The sequence below is a fragment of the Pteropus alecto genome, unplaced genomic scaffold (genome assembly GCF_000325575.1).
Source record: "Pteropus alecto unplaced genomic scaffold, ASM32557v1 scaffold30, whole genome shotgun sequence".
NCBI lineage: Eukaryota > Metazoa > Chordata > Mammalia > Chiroptera > Pteropodidae > Pteropus > Pteropus alecto.
The window spans coordinates 795,970-822,037 of record NW_006429782.1 but is presented as its reverse complement, the minus strand read 5'-3'; the positions used below and the strand labels follow the sequence as shown (position 1 = coordinate 822,037).

Here is a 26,068-nt window from a genome sequence, read left to right as displayed (position 1 = left end):
TGTTCCGAGTTGGGCTGTTTTTTGTGGGGGGAGGAGGTGAAGGGTGGGGAGGACCTTCGAGGGTCGGTCCCTGCGCGTTCGCCCCTCACTCAGTCGTGAAGCGGGCAGGGGGCTTTGCCTTCTTGAGAATTTCTTTCGCTTTGAATTAGGGGGCGACCCAGCCTTCAATGTGCTGTGACAGCTGCTGGGGGGGGTCACTAAATTTCCTCGGGGCGGGGTCTGGGTCGCTCCTCCCCCTTCCCGGGGGCGGGGCCGGGGAAGCCTTGGGTGGTTGGAAATGGGAGATGGCGGGGGGGGTCAATGTGCTGTGACAGCTGCTGGGGGGGGTCACTAAATTTCCTCGGGGCGGGGTCTGGGTCGCTCCTCCCCCTTCCCGGGGGCGGGGCCGGGGAAGCCTTGGGTGGTTGGAAATGGGAGATGTGGCGGGAGAGGGGCGGGTGCTGGCCAGGCGGCGGGGAGCGGATTGCTCCGGCTCTGCTTCCAGCTCAAAATTTGCAACTTGAGTCTCTGGTGGTCGCAGAGGGACTTAGGAAGTCTATATTAGCGCTCTCCCCGCCTTATTGTTCAAACTCCCCCAGGGCTCAGGGAGGGGTCCTTCCAGGGGCGGAATCCTGGATCCCTGGCTGCAGGGTGGAGCTCCGGTGGACCCCAGACCCTCAGGGCAGTTAGGGGGCTTTTCGGAACAGCTCCCCTCCTCCCCAGCTGTCCACCTTGGCCACACTCAAATCCCTTCTCTCCCCCTATTTCTCCGTGTGTGTGCGTGTGTCTGTGCCCCTCCCTGTGTCCCACACCCTGGCCAACCACGCAGGGCCGTCTCCAGGCCTGAGGTACCCACCCTGGCCCCAGAGCCCACGGTCGCAGCTGGAGAATGAACCAGCCGCAGAGGATGGCACCTGTGGGCACAGACAAGGAGCTCAGCGACCTCCTGGACTTCAGCATGGTAAGCTGGGCCCACCTACTTCCCACCCCCCCACTCCCCCCGTACCCCCAGGGTTTCTGGGAGAGAAGCACCCATCGAAGCACCTCCAACAGCCAGGCCTCACATCTGTTTAGACTGAGGGGCCGCCGGGCGGGGCTGGGAGAATTGGGGTGCCCTCTGACGGGCAGGCAGACTTTGTGTAGCATCGGGGCTCTCAGCTTCGAAAAGCACCTGCCACCTAGGCGTTTGCTCGGGCACAGAAATGGGTCCCGCCAACCCCTTTACAGATGAGGAGACCAAGGCCCAAAGAGCAGAGGCCGCTTGACTGTGGCACAGTGTCTCTTCGATCTGTAAAGTGGATGTGGTGAGGGTTATTTGCTACATCGTGAATGGAAAATGGGGTGCTCAGCGCTCGACTGGCTTGTGTGGGGACCCCCCAGTGATTGGGCAGAGGGTACAGACGGTGACAGCTCCATTTTTTAAATATTTGGCCACACGGTAGGCAGTGCAGTCTGGCGACAGGAGACCTTACGAGGAGTGTGGGGACCTGGCCCGCGCTCAGCCGTCACCGCAGTCGTTACTGTCGGGGGGGCGGTGGTCCCTGCACCTCCGGCGGGCTTCCAGAGGCCACGTGGCTCAGATGGGCTCGTGGGCCGGAAGCCAGAGCACAGCTCCCTGGGGTACGGGAGCTGGGGTGCCCCTCGGCAGCCCGTCATGGGTGTCAGGGGAGGCTGGAACCCAGGGCAGACAGCTCCCTAAGTCACCCCCTTCCCCCTCCCCGGCACCATTTTGGTTTGAAGAAGGTTGGGGGTGGTGCTTTCGATCTGAGTTTAATCCTCGCTCGGCACAAGGCCCAGGCCATGACCGAGTTCTATCGAAAACAGGTCCCCAAACTGAAACGCCAGCCACTTTGCGGAAAGCACGGCCACGGGCTGCGGCTCCGGAAGGGCCACGCTGGTATTTTTAAGCCCCGGCTGAGTAACCAGGGGCGCAGCTCGGTTGTTTTTTGTTAAACTGACAAGTCACAGACTACTGGGCCGGAACAGCCCGGCCGGGGGTGGGGGCCCTTCGCTTCCACTGTCCTGAAGCCACCAAGCCACTCGTCCACCTCCCCTTCTGTCTGGAGGGTCTGCCTGTCGCCCGGTCCAGCTCGAGACCAGAATCCCATTTCACAGGTGGGGAGACTGAGGCCGAGGGGGGCAGATCCTGGTGTCTTCCCGCGAAGTGCAGAGCTGGGCTTTCATTCTCCCCCCATACAACAGGAGAGAGGCCAGGCCGAGTCTGGGGTGCAGAGGCGCCCCCCTCCCCCAGTCGCTGTTTCAACTCGTGTCCCCTCCCTTCCCTCCGTAGTCCCCCGCCCCAGAGAAACTGAGTTAATTTGTTCTTGGAAACACCTCGTTTTCAGTCTGAAACAAACTCAAGGGGAAGCGCGTCCTGGGCCGGGTTCTCAGAAGCGGGAGGGGCAGCAGGCGCAGTTCGTTCAGAAACAGCTGCTCCGTCCCACCTCCGAGCCCCCTGGGCCCAGGTGGGCGAGGCGCGCTGGGTGGCGTTTGCAGGCTGGCGACCCCGGAGCCCGGCGCGTGCACAGAGGCCCCAGGCGCCCGAGACACCCCTGCGTGCCGGGGTTTGTCACCCCAGGTGGCCAGAGCCCCATGTCCATCTCAAAGAGGAGAACACCAAGCCTCCGGGGTGCAGGTGGCTTCTCTGGGCTGACGACGAGGCCTGCGGCACCCACAGGACACAGCTCAGTGCCCCTGCAGCAAGAGCTGTGTCAGAGCTCCTGGCAGCCTGGGGGACAAAACAAAGACAAGCCCCAAGGGCTTGGCTGCTGATCGCCAGCCTGGAGTCTGGTTGGTTCCGGTCCCAGCTGAGGCCAGCCCCTCCCCCAGAGCAGATCTCAGTTTCCCCAGTAGGACTAACGGAGCCCGCACGAGCATCTCACACGTGACACCTGTGTGCCCCCACCTCCTGGCTGGGGAAGGTTTTCAGGGCCGTTGGCCACTCCCCAGTGAGCCCCCGGCTCTGATTCTGGCCACTGTTAATCATTCAGGCCTCACACAGAACCCAAACTCAGCTCCTTGGGGCAGGGACGTGCGTTGTGTCGTGTGGCGAGGGGTGGATGGATGCTAGCTTTCTTGTTAACTCCGCCAGGGTGTCCGACCTTCAGGGACTTGACACCGTGGGTTTGGAGCGGGGGGCGACACGCAGGAGAACCACCAATCAGCCATGGGGGTTCGTCTCTCCAGCTTCTCATCTCTCTGAGCCTCAGTTTCCCCTTGTGACAGGCAGGCCTCCACGGCCGGGGTGCAGTGAGGGCCGCCCAGGCAGCACGCTGAACCCTGACACGTGGGGGACACGGGACCCAAGTCACTCCCTCTGTGCCTGCGGCGGAGCCTGGCTGTCTTCCCCATATCCTGGCCACCCAGGGTCAGGGCACACGCAGGAAGGGCCTCCGGGCTAGCTGGGAGAGGTCAGCGCATGGCTGGGGCTGCTGGCCAGGCTTTGCTCTTTGTGGGGTGTAAACGATCTCCCACTCTTAAGCTGAGACTTAAAACATTGTATCACTTCTGAGCAGAGGAATTAAACACCCACATGGGGTGTTTAACCTGCTGTGCTCCCATCAGTGTAGACTGTGTTGTCAGGGGGTTTGGCCAGGGCCTTGTCCTGCCTGAGGTCTTTGATGGGGCGGGACCCCGGGGTGTGCCCTTACCCCGCTCACCTCTCTCTCTCCGTCCCTACAGATGTTCCCCCTGCCGGTGGCCAACGGGAAGAGCCGGCCCACCTCTCTGGCCGGAGCCCAGTTCGGAGGTTCAGGTAGGTTCCGCAGCCGGGGGGCTGCGAATTGGCAAGAAAAGTTGGAGGGCAGAGTAGGGGTGGGGTGCAGCGCTGGAGCTGGAGGGAGCTGGACACAGGCTCTTGGACAGGGTACCGAGGAGAGGTGCTGGGGGTTGAGCACCCAGGTCCAGCAGCTGGAGTGCGGGTTGAGGGTCTGAGGTGTACTCGTGTGTGGGGTGGGGGGCGGAAAGCCTGAAAGAACCCCGAGAACCAGCTGCTGTCAGGGTCGCACGCCCTACGATGACTGTAACGGGCGAGCCCAGAGGTCAGCATGGTCCCCTGCCATCTTGCATTGGGCTCCTGGCCTAGGGGCGAGGAGGGTCTCTGTCACTCCCGTGGAGGCCCATGTAGGGCAGGGACTTGAGCCTCTGCGGTCCTCTTGGCCCCATTGGGGTCCTAAGTCTCTAGTCCATCCCCAAGGGGAAGACTGAGGCCCAGAAGGGGTGACATGGAGAGGCACAGCTGCCGGCCGGCCGTGGTCCGGCGTGTCTCGGGCGCCTCCTGTGCGCAGGACCCAGCATGGGCCTCACCGGCCATCCACTTAGTGAGGGCCCGAGCAGTTTGTGGGCTCCGGGATTTGGGTCATTCAGGCTGGACATGTCCAGGCAAACCTGGATGAGGCAATCACCTTGCCCAGCACCGAGTGCGGGTGTCATAGCCATGGGAGGACAGGTGGGACGTCCTGGAGAGCCCACAGCAGGGGTCAGACAGCAGAGCGGTGGGGAGGGCGCTGCCGCTGAGCCAGGGGCACGGGGCTGGCCTTCCAGGAGGTGTCTGAGCAGAGACGGGAGGCGGGGGCATCTTAAGGCCGGGGACATGGCACGTGCAAAGGCCCTGGGGCAAGTTGGTGCCCGGCGTGTCAGAGGCATGGGGGGTGACGGGGGGGGTGGAGCAGAATGAATTGGGGGGGCGCGTTGTGCAGGGCCTGAGCACGTGGAGGATGGGCTCTGCAGGACGGAGAGGCGCTAAGAGCATTGGGGGGTGTCCCCCGGCTGTTGGAAGGGTGGGAGTTTGTCACTATCTGTTGGAGGGGTGCGGGGGAGTCTTTGGCGAGGCCGCTGCCTCCGTGTCCAGCGCCTTGGGTACTGGGTGGGGGTGTCTTTCTGGGGTCTCAGGTCTGGGCTGTGTCCTGTGGCTCTGGGATCTTAGACGGAAGCTTCTGTCTCGGAGCAGCCTGCAAATTCTGCTGGGGTGTCTGATGAGCTCCAGCTACAGGAGGAGGGGGTTCTGGGGGGTGGATTGTACTCATCCCCCCATTGGGGGAGGGCCGTCATGTCGTCCTTTGCTGGCCTTCCTCTCTGCCTGAGGAAGTAGCTGCAGGGCTGACCGGAGCCCTCCTGAGCTGTGGAAATTCCCTCGCCCCCTCCCCCCAGGAACAGCCCCCTGGGAGCCGGGGTGCTGCCACTTCCCTGCCTCCGGCGGAGGGTCAGGCCCTGGGGGCTTCCTGGAGGAGGTGGCACAGCTGCGCCCTCCGCCCACCCCAAGGCACTTCCCTGTCTTGTCTTCACTAGTTTGATGTCCACTCAGAAGGCCAGCAGCACTCGATGGCCCATGCTGTGGCCCAGGGGAAGGGTCCCTTCCAGGACACCCCGCGCCCGGCTTCGCCCAGACAACAGGCGCAGGCTGAGTGTCACCCTGCCAGTGTCCGCGGTTGGTTTCCGTGGTTTCCGGCGCTTCTGGCCCCGCCCTGACCACTTTGGATGGGGAGGGTCTTGTCTACCTCTCTCCCCACTCATCATAAGTGGTCACCCCATTTCCACGTATACCAGGTCAGCTTAAGGGGGAGACCACCATTTGCCAAGAGTTTGCAGATATGAGTGGGCCCCTCAGGCACCTTCTCCCCCTCGCTGCTTGGACGGCCTCGTCCGGCGTTTTCCTAGTGTCACTTGAAGTCAGTTTGCTTCTCCTAAATGCGTCCCAAAGGGCACGTTCTGTCAGAAAGGCAGCGTCTCTGAGGGGGCGGGAATAGGAGCCCAGTGGTGTGTTGGGGTCTGCGGGCGGCTGCCTGGGGGGCCATCTCTGTCCTTAAGAATCGGTGTCAGGCGTTGAGGAACAGCCAGTGCCAGGCGGAGGCTTGCTGGCTGTTCTCTGGGAGAAGCGGAGCCCCTCTGTCGCATGCTGCGGGGGTTCGAGGCCATGCAAGGCATCAGAGAAGGCTCACTGTGGAGCCTACGCGGCGTCTCTCCTGCTTGTGAATTCTCCACGGCGTGTAAACAACACGCCCCAGGGAAACTAACACTTAGGGCAGGCGACTGCACATGAGGACCCTGGGCCAGCACAGGCGTGTGCAGCTGTCCTCTGGGCAGGTCGCTGGACAGGGAACTGCTGGCCGTGGACGTGTGTACATCGTGAGACTGTCCCCGGGGTGTCCCCACCCCTCCGCCAGCACCGGGTCTCGTTAAATGTCCCCTCAGTGGGTGAATAGGAGCATGTCAGTTCAGTGGGCGTTTATTTCATTGATAACAAAAGCCGGCGGGCGGTCTGAGGCCTTTTCAGTGAATTTCCCGATACTCTCTCGAGTTCCTCCCCCCTGTTCTTTGTAGTTGGTCAACTTTTTAGCGTCAGCTAACTTACTCTGAGGTCGTAGATTCGCCGGAAGTTGCGAAGAAATACGTAGGGAGGTCCTGCGTGTCCCCCCCCAGCGTCCCCCAGCAAACAGCCCGCGTGCATGGCACGTGACGCGGGGCTGGGAAGGTGACTGTGGCACGGCGCACAAGTCCACTCAGGCTCAGCAGCGCGCGTGTGTCGTCCTCTGCAGAGTTGTCCCCCGTGTGGTGCCATTAAGCCACCGGCTCAGTTGAGGTACATTGCTGTTCCCACGCCCTATAGTCTCCCCCCCTGCTCCCCCGTCATATCCCCCCCTCCACACCTGGGGACCGCTGGCCTGCCATTCTTCCTCGCCACGTTTGCCACAACGAGGCTGCTGCACTTGGGGACCTTCAGACTCTGGCATTTTCCACTCGGCGTGACTCCCTGGAGGTCCAGCAGGGCTGCTGGCCACTTCAGTGGCTGGCTCCTTTTTTTGCCTGCCAATGAACTTTTTGTCCGTGGGAACGTAACACTGAGCCGCAGTGACTTAGGTCACCGTTTCTCGAGCGCCGCGTGCCGGGCACTCAGCCTGGATCGCATCGTGGGTCTCGCGTCCTCCCAGGTCGGCGGAGTAGGTGGCGGTGTCATGGCGGAAGCTGACACTCAGAGCCGTGTGACCGTCTCGGCCAGCCGCCCGGCACCGCCTCGCCTAGGTGTCCTCACCCCTACTGCACGTGGCTCTTACTGATTTGCAAGAGCCCTTTGTCCAGGAAGGATGCTCATCTTTTGTTTCGTGTTGAAGCTTTTTTCCTAACTTTTCAACTGTTTTACTGATGGAGGTTTTTCATTTGCTCTAGTGGTTTCCGGACTGAATTCTTAGTTGTCAAGTCTTTTGCATTTCTGGTGTTCTATCCTTGCTGCCATTCTAGAAAAGTCCTTAGGAATCAGATGGCAGAGTCCATTCTGCGGTGCCGATGAGACAGCCATGAACACCTGCTCCTTGTTACTTCCGGTTGAGGACTATTTGGGAAAGATGCTGGGAGATGGGAAGGCCATGTTTTCACTGTCCGTGGCGGAGCGAAGGCACGAAAAATAAGTGGGAGGGAGGAACCTTAGTGGTACTTGAGGCTGAGCTAACAGAGCCATCCTGGCCAAGCACACACAGCCAGCTCGCCTGGGGCTGCTCAGGATGCGCGTGTCAGGACGCGCGTGCCACTGCACCCTGGATGAAAAGGCTGGGGCGGGGCCTGTGAGAGCCTCCAGGTGCTTCTGAGGTGTCCTCAGGTTGGAAGCACTTATCTTTTAAAGGCTGTGTCCTTTTATAAAAATGGACCAGTTACTGGGCACAATGAAAATCTCTGACATAGAAGACCGAAGTATAAACCACGTTTTTTGAGAACAATGCGGTAGATCAAGAAGTAAAATACCAAAACGTAGAAAGAAAAAGCCTGGCCGCTTAGAAATACCAGAACGTTTTCCTGCCCACCTCTTGAATTAAAGAGGGTATTCAAACGGCCAAGACAGTCTACGGCCATGCCACTGTGAACAAGCCCGATCCCGTCTGATCTTGGAAGCTAACCTGGTTAGTACTTGGATGGGAGACCACCTAGGAAGACCAGGTGCTGTAGGTGTAAAAAAATTAAAAATAAGGGATTGTAAGCTGACAAGGCTCTTCCAATCTGTGAGATCAACCAAGAGTTGCTTCGCCTAAAAAATAAACAAGTAAATAAAAAAGGTTATTGTAACGGCCAAGAGAGAATAAACAGAAATCAGAAATGTAAACACATTAAAACTATGAGGTACAGCTAAAGCTGTACTTGGGAAAGAATCGTAGCCTTCAATGTTTTCGTTAGAACAAGTAGAATGAACAAAAATGGATTAAGCGTTTAAGTTAGGAAGTTCTAGAACAAATTCAGAAACCTTGATGGTTGGAAATGCCTTACAGCATTTTCTAAATTACAATTACCACAAATTCTAATTTTTTAACTTTAGTGTCTGTTACTAGTACTATCCAGTGTTAGTTTTTGTAACTTCATAGTGTTTTTATAGTTCTCCGTCAATTGTTCTTTTTCAGGTTTTCCCCCCCGTGTTTTCAGAGATACTGATTCTTTTCCATGATCTTTAGAATAATTAGGTCATGTCTCTTTTCTTCTCTTTCCCCCACCCCCCCAAAAGAACTTGTTGGGATTTTGCTATTATGCTAAATTCGTAGATAAGTTTGGGAAGAACCTTTTGTTTCTTGTAGTACTACATTTTTCCATTGCAAGAACCAAATGTCTTCTCCATGTAAGTTTGTTTGGCTTTTCAAGTGACGATCATTTCTTGGTATTCGAGGGGGTATTCGAGGGTTTTCCGAGCTGTAGTTCGAGATCTTTTTCGTTACATTTCCCACCTGGTCGCCTCCTGCCGTCCCTTAGTGACTGGCATTTTCCCCTGGGTTCCGTTTTCCAGGTCAGCCACTCCCCTGTCCCCTGTGTTTGTAGAGACACAGCCCGTGCCCTTGGGCCTGTCCACAGGAGTGAGCCTGACGCTGGCCATTGGTGCGAGCTGGGTCTGTGTCGATCGCGCTGGGCGTTTCCTTCCAGTCCTGTGTGACCGTCCCCAGCCAGCGGCTCAGATCAGCCCCTGGTCTTCCTCCCCGTGTCATGATGTCATCTGCGAATGGTTTTTGTCACCCCGAGCGCTTCCTGAACTTTGTGCAGGGTCCGCGTCCTTGGTTCGCGTTTGCCTGTGTTCCCGTCATGCTCCGGGAGAGAACAGCTGCCTTGGGGACAGTCTCCCACAAGTGGGACCCTGGCCCTCCATGTGCCCAGGGACCCTTCCTCAGCCACGTGCACCTGGAGCCGCCTCGTTCCCCACACGACATGACGGTCAGCCTGTCGAGGGCCCGTCCGCGTCTCTCATCAGCTTGGGCGTTTTCTCAGGAAAAAGCACCGGTCCAGGCACACTGGACAGCGGCTGGCGTCGCATGGGGCCACCTGCCGTGTCAGGAGGGCGCGTCCGCGTCTCCGTCCCGAAGCTGCCTGCTTTGCCGCCTGGGTCCTTCGTTCTCGGCTCGGTGGCCTCCCCGTCGTCGCGTCCGTGCCTGTCCGCCAGCTGCCTGTCGCCCACCGGGGTTCTCTTTGTGCCGTTTCCCCGCCCTGTCCGGTCGCAGGCTGTGCAGCACGTGTCCGTCACATGCAGCGTCCATCCGGCCTCCCCATCGGTGTCGGCGGTGTGGGTCGGTCGTCCTCGTCGCCTGAGATGCTTGACCGTTAAATAAACGTTTCCGTTCACATCGCCAGTGGGGGTCCCAGCTTCCTGCGTGGCTGCTGCCGCCCTGTCCCAGTGATGTGGGTCACTCTGCGCTCTCCGACGGGGCCACTTTGCGTCGTGCCTAGGCACTTATTTGGACAGCTGGCCATGGACCTGCGAGGTCTCTGTACCTGCCTGCTGCAGTCAGCTTTTCAGCCCGCTGAACATCGAGGGCTGGCCCTGGGCACTGGCTTTGTGGGCGGAGCCTGTCCCCAGCGAGAAGCCCCGCCCCCTTCCGGTGACCGCTGGCCTTGATTTGCAGCTTGTCTGGGAGTGTCGGGAGCCCTCCTCAGCGTCCCTGGCCTCCAGCGCGTTGTGCCTCTGGTTCGCTCTCATCTCCTTGAGTTGTTTGTCCCAGGACGTCCTCCGAGGGTGTCTTGTTTACCGTGAGGCTGCTGCACACACTCAAGTCCCGGGTCGCGGTCGCGGGTCTTCTGAAGTTGGGTCTGGAGGTCCGCGCTGGTTCGCGGCTCCCCGGTGGGGGTGTTCGTGGCCAAAGGATGTGCTGAACCCTCCCGATCTGGCTCTTCCAACACCACGAGCAGAGCCACACGCCACTTCTCCCGCGGGAACAGGGAGGGGTGAGCCTCCCGGGCTTGGTGAAAATCAACTGCACTTTGACGAAACCTCGTTCCCTTTCATTGGCAGTTGGATACATTTGTGTCCTGCTGGGAATCGCCCGTCGTTACTGCGTCGGCTCCAGTCGGCTCCGCCGTTATCGCGAGGTGCAAACAAGTGGCCAGGCCGCTCGGCGCCCCAGGTCCCGTCAGTCAGGTGGGGACATGAGCAGCCTTGGCACCGGTTCCGTGAGAGAAACCAGGAGGCGTGCTCGGAGCAGCATGGCGCCCGTGGGTTCCGGGTCTCGTTCTTGATGTGACAGCAGCTTTGCTTTGGGGCGACGCGGGGTCACCCTGCTCACACCCATCGTCCCTCCTGACTCGCAGCTCTGCGTTCGACCCCTCCCAGTCTGGAGCGTTTCATCCAGGGCTGGTTTCCAGCAGGGACCTGGTGGCGCTGTCCTCGCACGTGGCAGTCGGGCACATGGAAGTCTTCTGCTGTCCCTCTGCTCACCCCGCCCTGTGCCCCGTTGCTCGCCACGCTCCAGGGTGACGCGCAGTGAAAGCCCGTCCGCTTCCCCGTCCGTCTGGGGCTTGCTGCAGAGCCCTGAGCCTGCGGCTCGCGGGCGGTTGCTCGGTTGTCGGTCTCCAGTCTGGGGCGTCCCTGGGACCTGCAGAGGTGCCGGCTCCCCGACACTGGGCTTTCGCGTCCACCTTCGCAGAATCTCTTTCTTCCTTCACGTCCAGGACTTTCCTTCCTCCGCGTTGATCTCTTCTGCACCGTTCATTCCACGTTCGCCGCCTCCGATGCCGCTTTGAAAGTCTGTGAATTCGTAGTGTGAATGTTTCTGAGTTTTTCTGCTTTCTCTGAAATGTGTCTTAAACCTCGTTTTTCCGCCCACGTGCTCTGTAGCTCCCTTGGGGCACGTGGTGGCTGCTGTCTGAGACGTGCTGTGTCCCGGGGCCTGTCCTGAACCCACGCACTCGCTCGGTCCATGTCCTGAGCTCCGTGTGTCACGAGCTCGGTCCGTCTCCTGTGCTGTGCGTGTGGCCCCTCTTGGGTCTTTTTCCCGCAGAGAGGGTGCGGGTTTGTCTCTGAGCTCGTATTTGCGGGAGGGTGGTGCAGATTTTCCTGTCCCCACACGTGGGCAACGCACGGGTCCCAGTTGAGACTGGAGCAGGAGGGGATCTTTCTGTTATTTCAGTCACAGATCTGAAATTTGCACGGTGGGGCAGCTTCTGCCCCTCGGGGACCCGTTTCTCTGTGAACGATTCCGTGTTTGTGGGGTCTCTTGTCTGAGGGCCGGCTCTGCCCACTAGGGGATTGCCACACTGGGGGTTTGGGAGAGGGTGGGAGTGGAGTCCCAGTTGGGGGTCCCATGCTCTTAGAAAGCGTGCGGTGTGGCCTCTGATGCCCACCTTCCTGCCGCCACCCGTTGGGGCAGAAGGCGTTACAAACGGGGCGGGGGGAAGGGGCAGATGCACACGGGAGCGGATCTGGGATTTGAGGGCCTCCTGGCAGGCTCCCTGCGGCTTCCCTCCAAATCTGAAGTGACGCAGAATTAAAAACTTGCCCGAAGAGGTTACAAGGAGAGACTCCTCCAGTGGAGGGCCGCCCCCCAACTCACACTGGGATCGGTCTCACGCTCCCCGCCCCCCACCCGTGAGAGCCTAGGTGCCGCAGGACCAGACCTGGGCTGGGCGGCCCAACAGCCACCGTCTGGTGTCTTGGGGGTTTTAGTTTTAAGGGAAAAGCTAGGGGAGAGCTGGCAGGCTGGGGGTGCATCAGCCCCTGGGTGGTGAGCTGTCATGGAGCGCTCGGCCGATCAGCTGCTCTTGGCGCTGTTAGTTTGTCTTGGGGTGACCGAGGTCCACGGTGGTTATTTGTTACAGTTGGTATCATTTTAGTTGTTATCTCTTGGGCCTACGTTGTCCAGCACTGCGGCCACTACCCACACAGGACGATCTGAATTTGCATTCGTTAAAATCACGCAGGGTTGAAGTTTTTAGCAGCCGCGTGTGGCTGCCTGCGGGACAGAGACAGATGTTGGGATCGGCAGAGGCAGGTTAAGGTACTTGTGGCTGCGACGAAGACGTGGAAAATAAACGTGGAGGCGGTTTGAGGGCGTCGGTCCTGTGCAGGCAGCACTGGGCTCACGCAGAGGATCTGGGGTTGGGAGGTGACCCGCATGCAGATGCGGGGACCACCAGGCAGAGCTGGACGGGGCGGGAGTCCGCTGTGTGTTGGAGGGAGGGAGGGGGGAGGTCCAGATTTTGCTTCCGAAAGCTCCATTGGACTGCTTGGGGTGGAGTGTGGGTGGAGAACCCCGGGGGACACTGCCGCAGGGGTGTGGCTTGTCCCAGGCTGTGGGTCTGTAACCAGAGGCCGCGTGGGGTGAGCCGTGTGGTGAGGGAAGGGGAGGGGGCTGCCTCTGCGGCAGGGGCCCTTACAGAGCTGGGCTGCGGGATGCAGGCCCCAGGCTGGGCTGAAGCCTGCCTAGTCGTACCGGCACAGGTTTGGGGTGGGACCTCGTGACCACTAGGTTTACCTGTCCCACACGGGAGTCAGAATCGACTCTGACAGTTGGCTGCTTCGCACAGATCGTCTGGCTCCTGGACACTCCCCCCACACCAGGGTCGGCTGACTTTCTCCAAAGGAGGCCTGGCGGCCTCCACTCTGCTGGTGCAGCTGAAGCCTCTCTGGATAGGACAGGGCGGGACGAGTGGGCGTGCCCATGGGAAAGAACTTTACAAAAGCAGGGAGCGCCGGCCTCTGTCCGAAGGCTGTGGTTTGACCCCGTCCTCGAGAAATTCAGCTCAGGACAAGGGCCCCTCAGCCCCAGCCAGTGTCTCCTGGGGGCCTTTCAGAGTCCCCCGCCCCAGTTCATCAGGCAAGGACCAGCCCTCAGTCACGTGGTGAGGTAGCCCGGCCGGGTGCCCACTGGGCCACCTGCTCGGCAGTGGTCCTTGTCACCCTCGCAGCAGCCTGGGTGGGTAGGCGGCTTCGTCACCCCCAGCCAACTGGAGCGGGAACTAAAGCACTGGGCATGGGCAGCGCCCCGGGCCCCCCCCGCCCCCCAGTCCATGGCTCCCACAGCTCCCTGTCACCAAGGCAGCCGGGCCGGATGGGCGCGGGAAGATTTATCCCGGGCACCCCCCGCCAGCCCTCCATCTCCAGCATTTAGGAAAAGAGAAATCGTGAAAAAATCACACAGCGACAGCAACGTCTTATTCTATTAGTACTTTTTAATTAGAACATGAACAAGGGACGCGTTATGAATATTCATGGCCAGGTTATTAAAATGCATAATTAATCAGTGGGGGGGTTTAATAACTATTAATTGGAGTGGTGGGTGCGGGGCCATCCCTATTTTTGTCTTTTCCAGCAGGGGAATCGGGGCTGGGTGACGGGTACTTTCCAACAAGGGAAGAGCAGCACCCAGTTGCCTCTGCTGGAACTTGGGGCCGGAGCCCCTAGGTCTGGGAGTCGCCCTCGCCCCTGGCCAGCCCTCAGGTGCGGGGCGCTGCTCCAGGTGGGGAGACGTCAGGCAGGCGTGCACGGGAAAACTGGCTCTGCGGGGGCTGGCACTTTCCCCAAGGTCACCCTCGCCTCACCGGCAGCTCTCTTCCTAGAAGACCAAGCGAGGATCCAGGATCTTGGGGTACAGGCACCCTAAACCTGGCAGCAAATGCCAGATGGATTCCTGGAGAACACAGGAGCCCCCCGTCGGGTCCCCCAGCCACCAAGGCAACCCTCCAGCCCCCCACCGTAATCACACTGGAAATTTTTGATTAGAAAACAAAATCTAAATGAGATGTATGAATATTCATCAGGCTAGGAGATTAATATGCACAATTATGCAAATTAGACAGCAATTAAACACCAATTCTCTGGGGGGAACGATTAACACAAAGGCACCAGAATAGAAGGGTGCAACGTGAAGGAAGCTTCTGGTGCAGCCCAGCAGGGGAGGGCGGGAGGCAGGGTGCGGGATGGGAGGGCCACCAGCGTGTGGGGTCTGCGGGTGCGTGACAGCGGTTCGTGCCGGTCCGGCTGTCCCCTCCACCCTGTGTCCCCTCCACCCTCAGCCCGGCTTGGGGAGCCTTTGGGCTCAGAGTCGGCCCTGGACAGCCCCAGTTCTGCCAAGTGGGACCTGTTAATAACCGTGTTTACAGAGGGGAGAGTGAGGCACGGGGGGCGGGGCTGGGGCTGCTCCCCTGTGCGCCCTCTGGCCGCCTGCTCTGTGGCCTCTGGCAGGAGGGCTGCAGGCACAGGCTGCACACCCCGCAGGAGGGTTCCGAGTCCCGGGTTGTGCCTGGTGCCTGGGAGAGTGTGTTGGGGGGTGAGGGGCCCCAGGCCCTTCCCCTCGACCCTGGAGACCAAGTCCTCTGCTCACTCTGGGTAACCCAGCCACACGTCAGCCTCTGGCCTCCCAGCCCTGCAGGCAGGTGGCAGGGGTCCTGGTTTGGCCTGACTGGACTTGGGTTCCAGCTTGGAAGGGCCACCAGCTTGCGCCTGGTAGGTAGTCACTGTCGGCTGCTGCCTTCGTTTCAACAAAGGGACAGTGCCGCATCCCGAATGGGCAGGGCCGGGCGCGGGGGTGTCGCTCACGTCCCCGAAATTAGAGCTGACTGCTCATCGCCGCTTGCCGGGGCCCTCGTGAGCCAGCCTCCCAGGTCAGGGACACCGCCTGGCACAGACGGCCATGTGGTCGGGACCCGGCTGGCGGGGGCTGGGGCTTCCTGGGCGGGCGTGGGGCGCAGGGGTCAGGTAGACAGGCAGGAGGTGGCCAACGTGGCAGCCGGCGGGGTTGTTTGAGCCGTAGACCTGGAAGTCGTGCCAGGCTGTCCGTGCCACTCCAGTGGCGGCGGCATCAGTGCGGAGGGGCCCAGACGCTGTCGAGGGGCCGAGCATGAGGACGGCGCAGGTTTGTGGCTGGGCGGGGTGAGGTGACGCGCGCTCTCCCCCACAGGTCTGGCGGAGCGGCCCGGCTCGGGCTCCTGGGGCCCCGCGGACCAAAACAGCCCCTCCTTCGACCCTGGCCGGGTGAGCAGTCCTGTGTGGCCCGCAACCCTGCGTTTCCCTTCCCTGGGGGGCGGGGGCGAATCGGAGGCTTGGGGAAGTTGGACGCCTGGCCGGCTCGCAGGGCCTCTGGGCCAGGGCCATGGGCTGGAGACCTGCCTTGGGCACTGGCTGGCCTGCCTGCCCCCCGGGCCTGGGGCCCTCACCCCTCACCCCCGCCTCGTCTCCGCAGACCTACGTTGAAGGCGCCCACTCTGGGGAGTCCCACGGCAGCCTCTCTTCGTCCCCGTTCCTGGGACCTGGGCTTGGAGGTGAGTGTCGCGGGGCGCGGCCCCCATGCCCACACGGGTCCCTGGGGTGTGGGCAGTGCGCTCAGCGCTTTCGGTTGTTCACCGGAGTGGAGGGTGCCGGTGGACACGGCCAGGTCCCCTGCAGGAGGTGGACTCGGGCACCCTGTGACTTGGTGGCAATTGCAGCCCACTGACCATGAGAACCAGCCCCCAGCAGGCCGAGCCCCACACCCACCACCGGGCCCTGGCGAGGCCGTCCCCTGAGCCTCAGTTTCCCTGCCCATGGGCATGGCTGCCTGCACACCCCTCTGTGCAGCAGGAGTGAGGCCTGCACCCCTGTTTCACGGGTAGGCAGGCTCAGCAGTTTTTTTTAAGGGCTCAGTGGGGCTCTGTGGTGGGGAGGGCCTGGGGGCCCCTAGGTGACAACACGGTGTGTCTGGGGCGTGGGTGGGGGATGGCCGCTCTCACCCCAGAGCCTGGGTGGCCCTGCACTTGAGAGACGGGCAGAGTGGCTCGTAGGGGTGTCGCCGTTAGCAGTGTTTAGGCTGAGGCAGCTGCTGGGGGAGCAGGCGTGGGGACTGTGGGACCCCTGGGCGGGACTGACCGGAGGGAGAAACTGAGTCCGGAAGCTGAACCCTGAGAGGACAGCACCTACCGGACCCTACAGGTCATGTGTCCCTTGCTGGGCCCAGGGCTGGCTGCCTACTAGGGCTGGACGGGCAGGGACGGCCCGGGAGGAGGTTGGGGCGCAGGGCAGCGCCCACTATGTGGCGGAGTCTCCCGCTCCCCAGACCGGGAAGTGAGGCCCGCGCGGCCCGGGGTGGCCTCTGCACCTGCAGCTGTTCCCCTCCGCCCCGCCTTCCTGGCCAGGGCCGTTCCCACGCCGGGCCTCGTCCACTTCGCCCCGTGGCCAAGGAGCCCAGAGCAGGCGGCGCCCGGGCCGAGCCTGCGGGGTGGGGGCTCCCTGGGCCTCCTCTCAGTCGTGACTGGGCTGGGGGGCTGGTGGCCGCCGGCCAGGGCCCATCTGGCTCCCTGCCAGAGCCTGGCGGTCTCATTCTCTGCTGTTCGTCCTCGTGCCCCCATGTGAGGGTCAATGCCCAGGTGAAGCCCCCGACACAGGCCCTGGACCGTGGCCCCTACCTTGTGGGCAAGGCTGGCGGTCTGCCTGGGCGGGGGTGGGGGGAGCTGCTTCCCCAGGCGGAGCCCGGAGCCCGGGCCAGCTTCGCCCCCACATCCACCCGCGTGGGAGGAAGGAAGTGTTGGCGTCACCCCCGGTCACTCACCGGAGGGGGGCCAGTCCCCTCCAGCCTCTCGGCCTTGGTTTGTCCGTTCCCTGTGGGGGCTCTCCCCCCCGCAGCAGCGTTCACTTTGGGGATATAATGGGAACGTGGTGCTTTTAAAATGAGGAAAACACGGTATTTTCCCACTGTCGCGGAACGACTCAGCGTAGTCAACGGGGTCCTGCTTCCTCGCTTTTCCTGAGGTTCCCGCCCAGCCTGAGCCAGAGCCGGACTCGGTGGCTTGGCCTCTGATGGGCCCCGGGTGCCTGCTTCAGGCCGGGCTGGATCCAGGTGTCTGCAGCAGTGAGCCGTCCACACAGCCACGGGCACCGCCTGCCGCAGCACTCGGGTGCCTCTCTCACCGAGTCACTGGACTCAGCTTCCCACGGACATCGTGCCACTTCGCGAGCTCACCGCTGGGTGGGGCCGGCCCGGGCCCTGAGCCTCGCAGCCTCCAGCCCCTTCCCCGGGCCGTCCCTGAGAGCCTGGCGCCCTGGGGAGCTGACACTGAACATCCTCGGACGGAGGAGACTCGGGGAGGGCGTTGGGGCTGAGCTCGGTGCTGTGCCCCCACGGGCTGTCAGGGTGGCGGATGGAGCCCGCTTGTCCACAGGCCTCTGCGCCGCTCCCGGTGGTGCACCCACGGGCGCCGCGGTGTGGGCGCGTGCCAGGCGCCAGGACGTGTCCTCACAGGGTCGGCACCCAGTGACCCTTTTCTCTTCTCCAGGCAAGGGCGGCGAGCGGAGCGCGTACACCGCCTTCGGCAGAGACTCAGGGGTTGGCGGTTTGACCCAGGTGAGGCCTTGTCTGCGGCGGGGGCGTGGCGGGTGTCGGCGCCCAGCAGTCTGCAGAGCGCAGAGAACGGGGTGGGGGTGTCCCACGAGGGCTGCAGTCACCATTCTGCCATTTCCCGCCCCGCCCTTTTTAAAATTGTGAATGGGGTGCAGTGGTTCCCTGATCTGCGGAAGCCTCCTGGTTGAGCTGTGTACGCGTCCCTTCTCCGGCAGCAGCTGAAGCTGGCCAGGAGTGGATGGGGGACAGGGACGGAGGAGGCCATGCCTCCCAACCTGGAGGCTGCCGCGCACTGCTGGGAGGGGCAGTGCAGCCAGGCAGAGGGAGGCCAGCCCGGCTGCTGTGCAGCCCCGCCCCATGGCCCCCAGCGTGGCGTGACTCTGGCCCCCATCGTGAGGCGGACGGGGCACTGCAGGGCCACTGTGGTCCCCGTGGCCTCCTTTGCTGGCCCCCCGGTGTCCTCCACACCCACGCCCGAGGGGTTCATTCCGGTCCCCTCCCACGGCCCTGCATCACAGGTGAGGCCAGACCTCGTCTGGGTGACGCCACCTGTGCTCCGCAAGCCTGCTGAGCACCGAGCGGTGCCAGGCCCTGTGCCACGGCCAAAGCTCCTGGGGCCCCCGTCAGTCCCTGGCACGCCCCACGCTGCTGTGCCCATTTTGCGGATGTGGAAGACGAGGGTAGAACAGCCCTTCGTGGGGCCTGGGACCCCAGTCACTCGTGTTTCCACGGGAAGAAAGCTATTTGTGAATGACGTAAAGTGAAACGTGTATCTTAAAAAGCAAAAACACGTATCCAAACCCAAACCAGCAGCTTTCAGGGCACCCCAGACGAGACGCATGTGCTCGCACGTTCCGTATCCTGGGACAGGTGCCTCTCCAGGCTGCTGACAGCGGTTTTTCTCATGAGTGATGCTGCAGCGTATGGTCCACTGGTAACAGGTGTCGGGAGAGAAACGTCCCCAGTACGGGCACTGTTATTTCTCAGCCAGCCAGGCTGGGGCTGGATGCCGGCCCCTGGCAATGACCTCCTCTTGCTCCCTCCCCAGGCCGGCTTCCTGCCCAGCGAGCTGGCCCCCTCAGGTGTCAAGGGTGGGGCACAGTATTACGCCTACCCCCACGCCCGGCGGAGAGCCGCGGACAGCAGCCTAGGTGAGTGGGGGGCTGTGGGCAGCAGCCTGGGTGAGCGGGGGGCCATGGGCAGCAGCCTGGGTGAGCCGGGGGCCGCGGGCAGCAGCCTTGTGAGCAGGGGGCCGGGCTATGCTGCGCCCCCGGGCCTGGCTGGCCTGGGCTCTGCGGCCGGGGAGCCAGGATGGGCACAGCCCCCACCCAGCACCGTAGTAGCGGTCCTGCCCCACCCCATCGACACGTGCCGTGTGTCAGGCGTGTCCCTGTGCAGACTCTTTGTTCCACGTACGTGGGTTCATTACCGCAGAACCCGCGGCAGTGCCGTGGCTGAACATAGCTGGCCCAGAAGGGATCGTCACAGCCTGGCCTGGGTGCTCAGGGACGTGAGCCAGTGCTGCGGCCGCATGCGATGGGGCCGTCTTAGACAGCAGAGGCCCCCCCCATACGTGAGGGCTGGGGTTCACGATGGCCCGAGAGCAGGACCCCAGGTTCCGGTCAGGCCAGGACCGGGAGGCGGTGGTGCCTGGGTCCCCCCGGGCCTCCCCGCTGTGCATCGCGGCTGCCATCTGCGGGGCCAGCGGAAGCAGCCGTGCGAGTCGGGTCTGAGTGAGGACGGGCGGGGCAAGGGGCAGCGGGGGCTTTGGAGCGGGGGCCACCTCGAGTGCCTTTCCCTCCCCCGCGGATGCCACCATTCCTGAACGGGGACTGAGCCCTCGTGTACCAGTTTTACTGAGAGGGAAGTTCGAGGGCGTCCTGTCCAAGGCACAGAGTTCTCTCCCTGACCCCCAGTGATGGCCGTGACCCCAGGCTGTGAGCGTCCCGTGGCTGGGTGGGGGGGCGGTCGGGCTGGACAGCGGTGGCTCACTCCCCTCGTCCTAACAGACACGCAGCCCAAGAAGGTCCGGAAGGTGCCGCCAGGTCTCCCGTCCTCGGTGAGTTGTGGGGCGTGCCTGCCATGCCCTCCAGGCTGGGGGCGCCCCCCCGCCCCCGCAGACCGCACAGCGCGTCGTGGGGCCACTGGGCTGCCATGCTGCCGCCACCAGGAACACGTGGCCTCCTGAGTGTGGCAGTGCCTCCGGGCCCTGAGCCAAACCCCCAGCTGGACTGGCCAGGCGGCCGACTGCTGCCCACGGCCTCGGTCTGATCGGAAACTGGCTCTAGGGAGTCGAGGGGGCCCCTCCTGGAGTGCAGTTCCACCCCTCCCGCTTTGAGACAGTCGAGTCCTGTGGTGCTTTAGAAGGGGTGTGGGTCGGGGTTCGGGAGTGGGAGCAGGCAGGGGCGCCCTGGGGACCAGTTCAGACGGCCCCCGCCCTGTCCACCCGGGTTCAGCCACCCTGTGTCCCTAACCTGCTGCCTGGAGGTTGGCCGGGTGCCAGGCCCAGCAGCATCCTTGGTTTACTCATGGGGAAAGGCAGTTTGCCTGTTTGCTCCTCCTGGCTCCCACGCCAGCCTCCAGGACCCCCGGGCCCACGGGGCGGGCAGAGTCCTGCAGGCTGGCCCTGGCCACGCCAGGCTCGGGGTTTGCGTTAGAGGTGCGGTCAGGCTCCAACGGTCTTAAAATTCAGTTCCTGGTGTAGTTTACAGTGATGTCCACACCCCATTCTCCTCACCTGAACCCCGACCTGTTTCCCGGAGCCCACAGCGCCCTGGGCCCACCCCATCCCACTGGCACTCACACTGCCTGCTCTAGCGCTGAGACAGACGTGACCAGCCGGTCCCAGCACGTCCCCCAGACCCACCCCTCAGCTCCCGGCAGTGCCAGCCAGTCGGAGTTGGCACTGGTCCCAGGAGCTCTTTGTGTCCCCTGACCCGGAGCAGGCCGCGTGGAAGGTCGGCCCAGGGCCCTTCCTCCAAGGCCCCTGGGTCTGTGCGGTTAGGGCCGGGGCGTCACACTGGGCTTCGAGGGGTCCATAGGAGTTTGCTGGATTCAGGAGGGAAAGGGATTCTGGGCAGGTGGAAAGTGGCTTGCGGGGTAGACGGCTTTCCAGCGGGAGGGCGGGACTGGGCATGAGCTGGCAGAGGGTCGAGGGTAAGTTAGTCTGGCTTCTCCTGGCACCTCCTGCCTGACCGTGCTCACCTGCCTGCCCACAGGTGTACTCTCCCAGCTCAGGTGACGACTTCAGCAGGGACGCTGCCCCCTATCCTTCTGCGAAGACCCCCAGCAGCGTCTACTCAGCCCCCTTCTACATGGCAGGTGTGTGGGGACACGCCCCAAATGGCTGGGACAGTGCCTGGGTCCCCCTGCCCTTCCACTCACTGTTCCCCCTTCAGCAGATGGCAGCCTGCACCCTTCAGCTGAGCTCTGGAGCCCCACTGGCCAGACCGGCTTTGGGCCTGTGCTGGGTGGGGGCTCATCCCCCCTACCCCTCCCCGCGGGCAGCGGCAGCTCCGTGGGCGGCGCCAGCGGCGGGTTCAGCGGCCTGCACCAGCACGAGCGCATGGTAGGTCCCGGGGTGGCACAGGGTGGGGGCACCCGTGGGCAGCACGCATCTGAACCCTGGTTACCTCCCACTGCAGGGCTTCCAGCTGCACGGCTCGGACGTGAACGGGGGGCTCCCGGCCGCGTCCTCCTTCCCGGCACCCCCAGCCACCTACGGCAGCGTCACTGGCCACACACCCCCCGTCAGCGGGGCCGACAGCCTCATGGGTATGCCCCCACCTGGCTGGGCGCAGCCCTGTTAATGCACCCTCCGCCCCGGTCTCCCGGCCCGCTCTGCCCTGCTCCGTCACAGGTGTCTTAAAATGGGTTAGCGGGGAATGGGTTCCCTACTTTATATCCGCGGAAGGTGAGGTTCAGGGAATTGCTGACCCCAGGTCTCGTGGCCGGCCTGTCCCCAGACCTTCTGTGGAGGTGGGTGGCGAACATCAGGCAGAAGCCAGGCCCAAGCCAGGGGCTGCCCAGGGCCGGACCGGGCCACCATACTGGGGGCTGAGCGTGAGCGGGGCGCCTGCCTGCTTGGGCATCCGAGCCCAGCCTCGGCGCTGGGAGAGCCACACCACCAGGCTGGCTCACCTGTCCATCCACAGGCTCCCGAGGGACCACGGCCGGCAGTTCTGGGGACGCCCTAGGGAAGGCACTGGCCTCGGTGAGGCTCGGCGTGGATGGGGATGTGGAGGGGTGGCTGGGCTGGCGACCGAGAGGCCAGCCCCTGAGAGGCCGCCCGGTGGCCCTGTCTCTTCTCGTTCCTGTCGCAGATCTATTCCCCGGATCACTCGAGCAATAACTTCTCCTCCAGCCCCTCGACCCCCGTGGGCTCCCCACAGGGCCTGGCAGGTCTGTGCCAGGGCGGGCGCTGGGGCGGGGGGCTGTGTCCAGGGCCTCTAGCCTGGGGCGGGCAGGGAGGAGGCAGCTGCACCAGGTCGGGGAGCTGGATGCACCGTCTGCCTTGGAGTTTGTGTTTCTGTGGGTTCTCTGGAAGTCTTCCTGGAGGGGTCAGTCTCTCAGCCAGGGTTTCAGCCTCAGCGTGGGCCAGGGCTGGGAGGCAGGACCCAGCCGTCGTGCTGTGTGTGGGTGAGGGGCAGAGGGGACCCAGCGAGGCCAGGGAGGGGCGCTGGAGCTAAAGCAGGCTCCTGCTGGGACCCCAAACCATTCACGTGTTGGTGTGTGAACACCCCACAGACGTTAGTTAAGCACTGGCTGTGTGCTTCGTGCTGTCTCTGCCAAGGGCGCCGGACCTTCCCGTGCCCCGCAAGGAGGCTCCTGGGGGTCAGCCAAGGGCGAGGGCCGAGCAGAGTTTTTGGGAAGGCCTGCGTGGAGCTCCCCACGGCTAAGCGCTTCTCTGGGTTCCGGCAGATGCGTCAGGATTGGGGGAGCCGGCCTCTAGGGTGCCCACCGGGCACCCCTGAGCCCCCATCCCTGTGGGGTGGGGAAGAGGCTGGGAGATGTGCCCCCCACGTGACCTGGCTAGCTCAGGCCTGCAGCTCCCTGCGTGTGGGCGCCCCCATGTGGCCAGCCCGTGTGCCACAGGCCGCTCTGCACCGCCGCTTCCGAGCCCCTCCCCCGCCTGCAGGTCAGGCTGCTCCAGGGGCCCCCACTCAAGTCTCCTATCCTTTCCAGGGACGTCACAGTGGCCCCGAGCAGGAGCCCCTGGTGCCTTATCGCCCAGCTACGACGGGGGTCTCCACAGCCTGGTGAGCTTCCTGCATGGCTGGGGAGGGTGTGTGGACAGGGCAGAGGGCGTGTGGCCTGTGGGGCAGCTCAGCATGTCTGCCGTGGCCACGTTTCATGTGGCTTTGGCATTGGGCGCCATCACAGAGCTGTAGAGCCGCGGTAGGGCAGACGCATCTTCCACAAGAACAGAGTCAGCAGCCAGTTTGTTGGGAATGGGGTCCAGTGCACCCCGTGCGGCTCTGTGGCCGGTGCAGGGCCACTGGGGCTAGGCAGGGTCCCAGCGGCCCAGCCCCTCACCCTCGTCCCCTGCCCGCACAGCAGAACAAGATGGAGGACCACCTGGACGAGGCCATCCACGTGCTGCGCAGCCACGCCGTGGGCACTGCAGGCGACGTGCATGGGCTGCTGCCCAGCCACGGGACGCTGGCCTCCAGTTTCGCCAGCCCTGTTATGCCGCTGGGCGGGCGGCACGACGGCCTGGTGCGTGCTGGGCAGGGGCGGGGGCGGCGAGGGGAGGAAGCTGGGCCGGCCCTGACAGCCTGCCCCCGGTCCACAGGTTGGGGGCAGCCACTCGGAGGATAGCCTTGCGGGCAGCGGCAGCCTCCTGCACGGCCACGTGGCCCTCCCCGGCCAGCCCAGCGTCCTCCCTGATCTCTCGCGGCCGCCCGACTCCTACAGCGGTAAGTCTCGGCGTCGTGCCTGGGCGGGGTGGCAGCACCTCGGCTGGCGTCACCTGTGCCCGGGCTTCTCCTGTGGGGCCCAGCCACTGCGTGCCGCTCCTTTCTGAGTGGTCTTCGTCCTCTGGAAAATGGGGGTGACGGGGTGTGGGGCCCTTGGGGACTGAGGGCGGCCAGCCAGGGCCTGTGGCATTCCACCCCCACCTGCAGTCGAGGCCGTCACAGCCTGATCTGGGAGCCCTGTGGGTGGGTGCCCCGGATCCCACACGGGGTCACCCTGAGAGGCACCTGGAGTCCCGGAGAGGCCGGCAGCCCTAGGGGTCTCTGGCTTTTCGTCCACTCGTCCCACCGTGTGGGGACCTGAGCTCACCCAGCAGGCATGGATTCAGTGCCAGGGTGTTCCTGATGCCTTTCTAGCTTTGGGAAATGAGATGGAATCTGGTAGGTGAAGCACCCCCCTCAGGGGGAACAGGTGTGCAAGAGGAAGTGAGGACAGGGCTGCAGGGGAAGCGTGGTTGAAAAGGTGGGGGTGGCGAGGCGGTGGGAGCAGAGCCACTGCGGGGGGGCCCATGCAAAGGCTCTGGGGCAGGTCTGCCTGGTGCTGCTGGAACAGACTGAACAGAGGCAGAGGGAGGTGAGGGCAGAGGGGACAGGGCAGGTCATACAGGGCCTCAAGGGTGCAAGGGGCTTGGGCTTTTGCCTGGAGGGCTAGGGGCAGAGGCGGGACAGAACCTGACTGGGGCGCTCCTTGGCGCCCCCAGTGGCTCTGGGGAGGACGGGCTGTGCAGGTGAGACTCAGACTGGCCCATGTACTCGCAGGTGCCCTCTGGTGGTTGCTGCAGGGAAGATAGGACGATGGCCAGGGATCTTGGGGACAGAACTGTTCTGGTCCAGGAGGGATGCGGGGGCCAGCCGAGGTGCAGTGGGTGGGCCTTGGGTGTGCTGAAGGCAGAGTCCACAGGACTTGCAGGTGTGGACGGGGTCAGAGGGGTCGGGCAGGGACAGCGTCGTTGGAGGGCTGGGGCATTACGGTCCAGGGAGCAGGAGGGCATGTGGTGGAGGGTTTTCCTTCAGGATGGAGGCGGTGACGGCTGTTTGAAGGTGCTGGGCCTGGTGACAGGAGGTCCTTGGTGGGCAGGGCAGCTGTCCACTTGTCAGAGCTTGTCGGAGGGGAAGGCGGGCACACGACAGGGCTCGCGTGCTCCCTGGGGGACCCGGTTCTCATCGTGGCCCGTCCCAGGGTCGGTTAGTGCCTGCCGTGCTCCAGCAGGGGAGACCAAGGTCCAGAGGGGGTCAGGGACTCCCCACCAGGCAGTGGCCGAGCGCACCCTACACTCACCCCACCCCATCATCAGTGCAATGTGGGTATCTGACAAGGCTCATGTACTGAGCCCCCTGGGAAGCTACTGTGCGACCCACATTAGGGCTGGCGCTCTCATGGTTGCCTAGGGACCCTCCCATCCTGCATCCCCAAAGCCAGCTTGACTTTTAGAAGAAAGTCAGTACTTTTGTGTTTTTTAACTTTATCACTCCATACTCAATCTCAGCCAGGTGGCACCAGGCCGCATCTCCGGACCTCTGTGGTTGTGTTGAAGGGGCGGGGCCAGGGATGCTGTTCAGCCCCGCCCTGCTGCCCAGGACGCACCCCCCCAGACCTGGTGGGATGTCCACAGCCCCTCCCCCCTCTCACATCCTGCCCGTGCTGTCCCCACCGACGAGCCCTGGGCTGTTTCTGGGGGGCGTTTGCCAACTCCGTGTGGTGATTCGGCGCAGCCGTGACTTCTGCAGCCGTGGTTTATTTATGTCGTTTTTGGATTTTGTTGACTGCTGCCGACGTTTATCTGTGCCTTTCTGCTTGTTCACGTTAGGTGTGAGGTCCTCTGCACTGCAGGTGACTGAGGACGGTCCCAGGCCTGACCTGGGACGTTAGGTTGCTTCCCACTCTGCTTTCCTCGGGTGCTTTGCGGAATGTTATGGAACCTGTCACCTGGTGCGCACGTTTGGGGTTGCTCTGCTGTGGCTCCAAGTTGTGGACTGTCCGGCCCGCTCAGTGCCCATGGGTCCCAGATCATGCCCGGCCGTTTCCCAGTGCGGTGCCAGCCCGCCACTGGCGCTGCGTCCCCCCTTGGCGACGCACGCAGCACGGAGGACACTAGGCCTCTCGAACGCCGGCTTGGCGGCTGGGAAGGACTCCCGTTGGTCCACGTCCGCACATCCCTAACTTGGGGACGCGCTCCTGCAGCTCCGTGCGCCCGTGCGGGCCCAAGACGCGGATGCTCGGTGCCGCCTGTTCCCCTGTGGGCCATCTGCCCTTTCCTGAGTGACTTGTCAGGGTTCTTGATGTGCTGTGGGGACCCAGCCGCGCTCGGTTTCTAGTGCCGCCTGTCGTCTGGTCTCAGCAGTGTCCTGGCGATCGGGGGTTCTGGGTTAGGCCGCAGCTCTGGGTGTGGGCCTCTCTCCTTCGCGAGCGGCCCCTGCCCCTCCCGCCAACGGAGGCGCGGCCACCCCTAACGCCCGGCCTGTCGCAGGGCTCGGGCGCTCAGGCGCCGGCGAGATCAAGCGGGAGGAGAAGGAGGACGAGGAGAACGCGTCGGTGGCCGACACCTCGGAGGAGGAGAAGAAGGAGCTGGAGCC

The 26,068-nt window shown here is 63.2% G+C and overlaps 2 protein-coding genes across 3 annotated transcripts in view; one reads left to right on the top strand and one right to left on the bottom strand.

Moving 5' to 3' along the window:
• Window positions 1-458: 458 nt before the first annotated feature.
• Window positions 459-26,068, top strand: part of TCF3 (transcription factor 3) — a 29,383-nt gene continuing 3,773 nt past the window's right edge. The window contains exons 1-16 of one of the 2 annotated variants that reach the window (XM_025042372.1): window positions 459-940; window positions 3,661-3,733; window positions 15,108-15,181; window positions 15,390-15,468; window positions 17,455-17,522; window positions 18,568-18,670; window positions 19,529-19,578; window positions 20,738-20,840; window positions 20,921-21,087; window positions 21,164-21,293; window positions 21,674-21,732; window positions 21,842-21,920; window positions 22,704-22,777; window positions 23,079-23,237; window positions 23,314-23,437; window positions 25,963-26,068. The exon at window positions 25,963-26,068 is cut by the window's right edge and continues 305 nt beyond it. In XM_025042372.1, the coding sequence (XP_024898140.1) occupies window positions 869-940; window positions 3,661-3,733; window positions 15,108-15,181; window positions 15,390-15,468; window positions 17,455-17,522; window positions 18,568-18,670; window positions 19,529-19,578; window positions 20,738-20,840; window positions 20,921-21,087; window positions 21,164-21,293; window positions 21,674-21,732; window positions 21,842-21,920; window positions 22,704-22,777; window positions 23,079-23,237; window positions 23,314-23,437; window positions 25,963-26,068 (1,520 nt within the window). In that variant the 5' untranslated portion in view covers window positions 459-868. Of the gene's footprint in view, window positions 941-3,660; window positions 3,734-15,107; window positions 15,182-15,389; window positions 15,469-17,454; window positions 17,523-18,567; window positions 18,671-19,528; window positions 19,579-20,737; window positions 20,841-20,920; window positions 21,088-21,163; window positions 21,294-21,673; window positions 21,733-21,841; window positions 21,921-22,703; window positions 22,778-23,075; window positions 23,238-23,313; window positions 23,438-25,962 lie in introns of both variants that reach the window. The other variant, XM_025042368.1, reaches the window with a different exon arrangement.
• LOC107195331 overlaps window positions 23,448-26,068 on the bottom strand; it is an 11,005-nt gene continuing 8,384 nt past the window's right edge. The window contains exon 3 of the mRNA XM_015585692.2: window positions 23,448-25,840. Within this exon, the coding sequence (XP_015441178.2) occupies window positions 25,830-25,840 (11 nt within the window). The 3' untranslated portion in view covers window positions 23,448-25,829. The remainder of the gene's footprint in view (window positions 25,841-26,068) is intronic.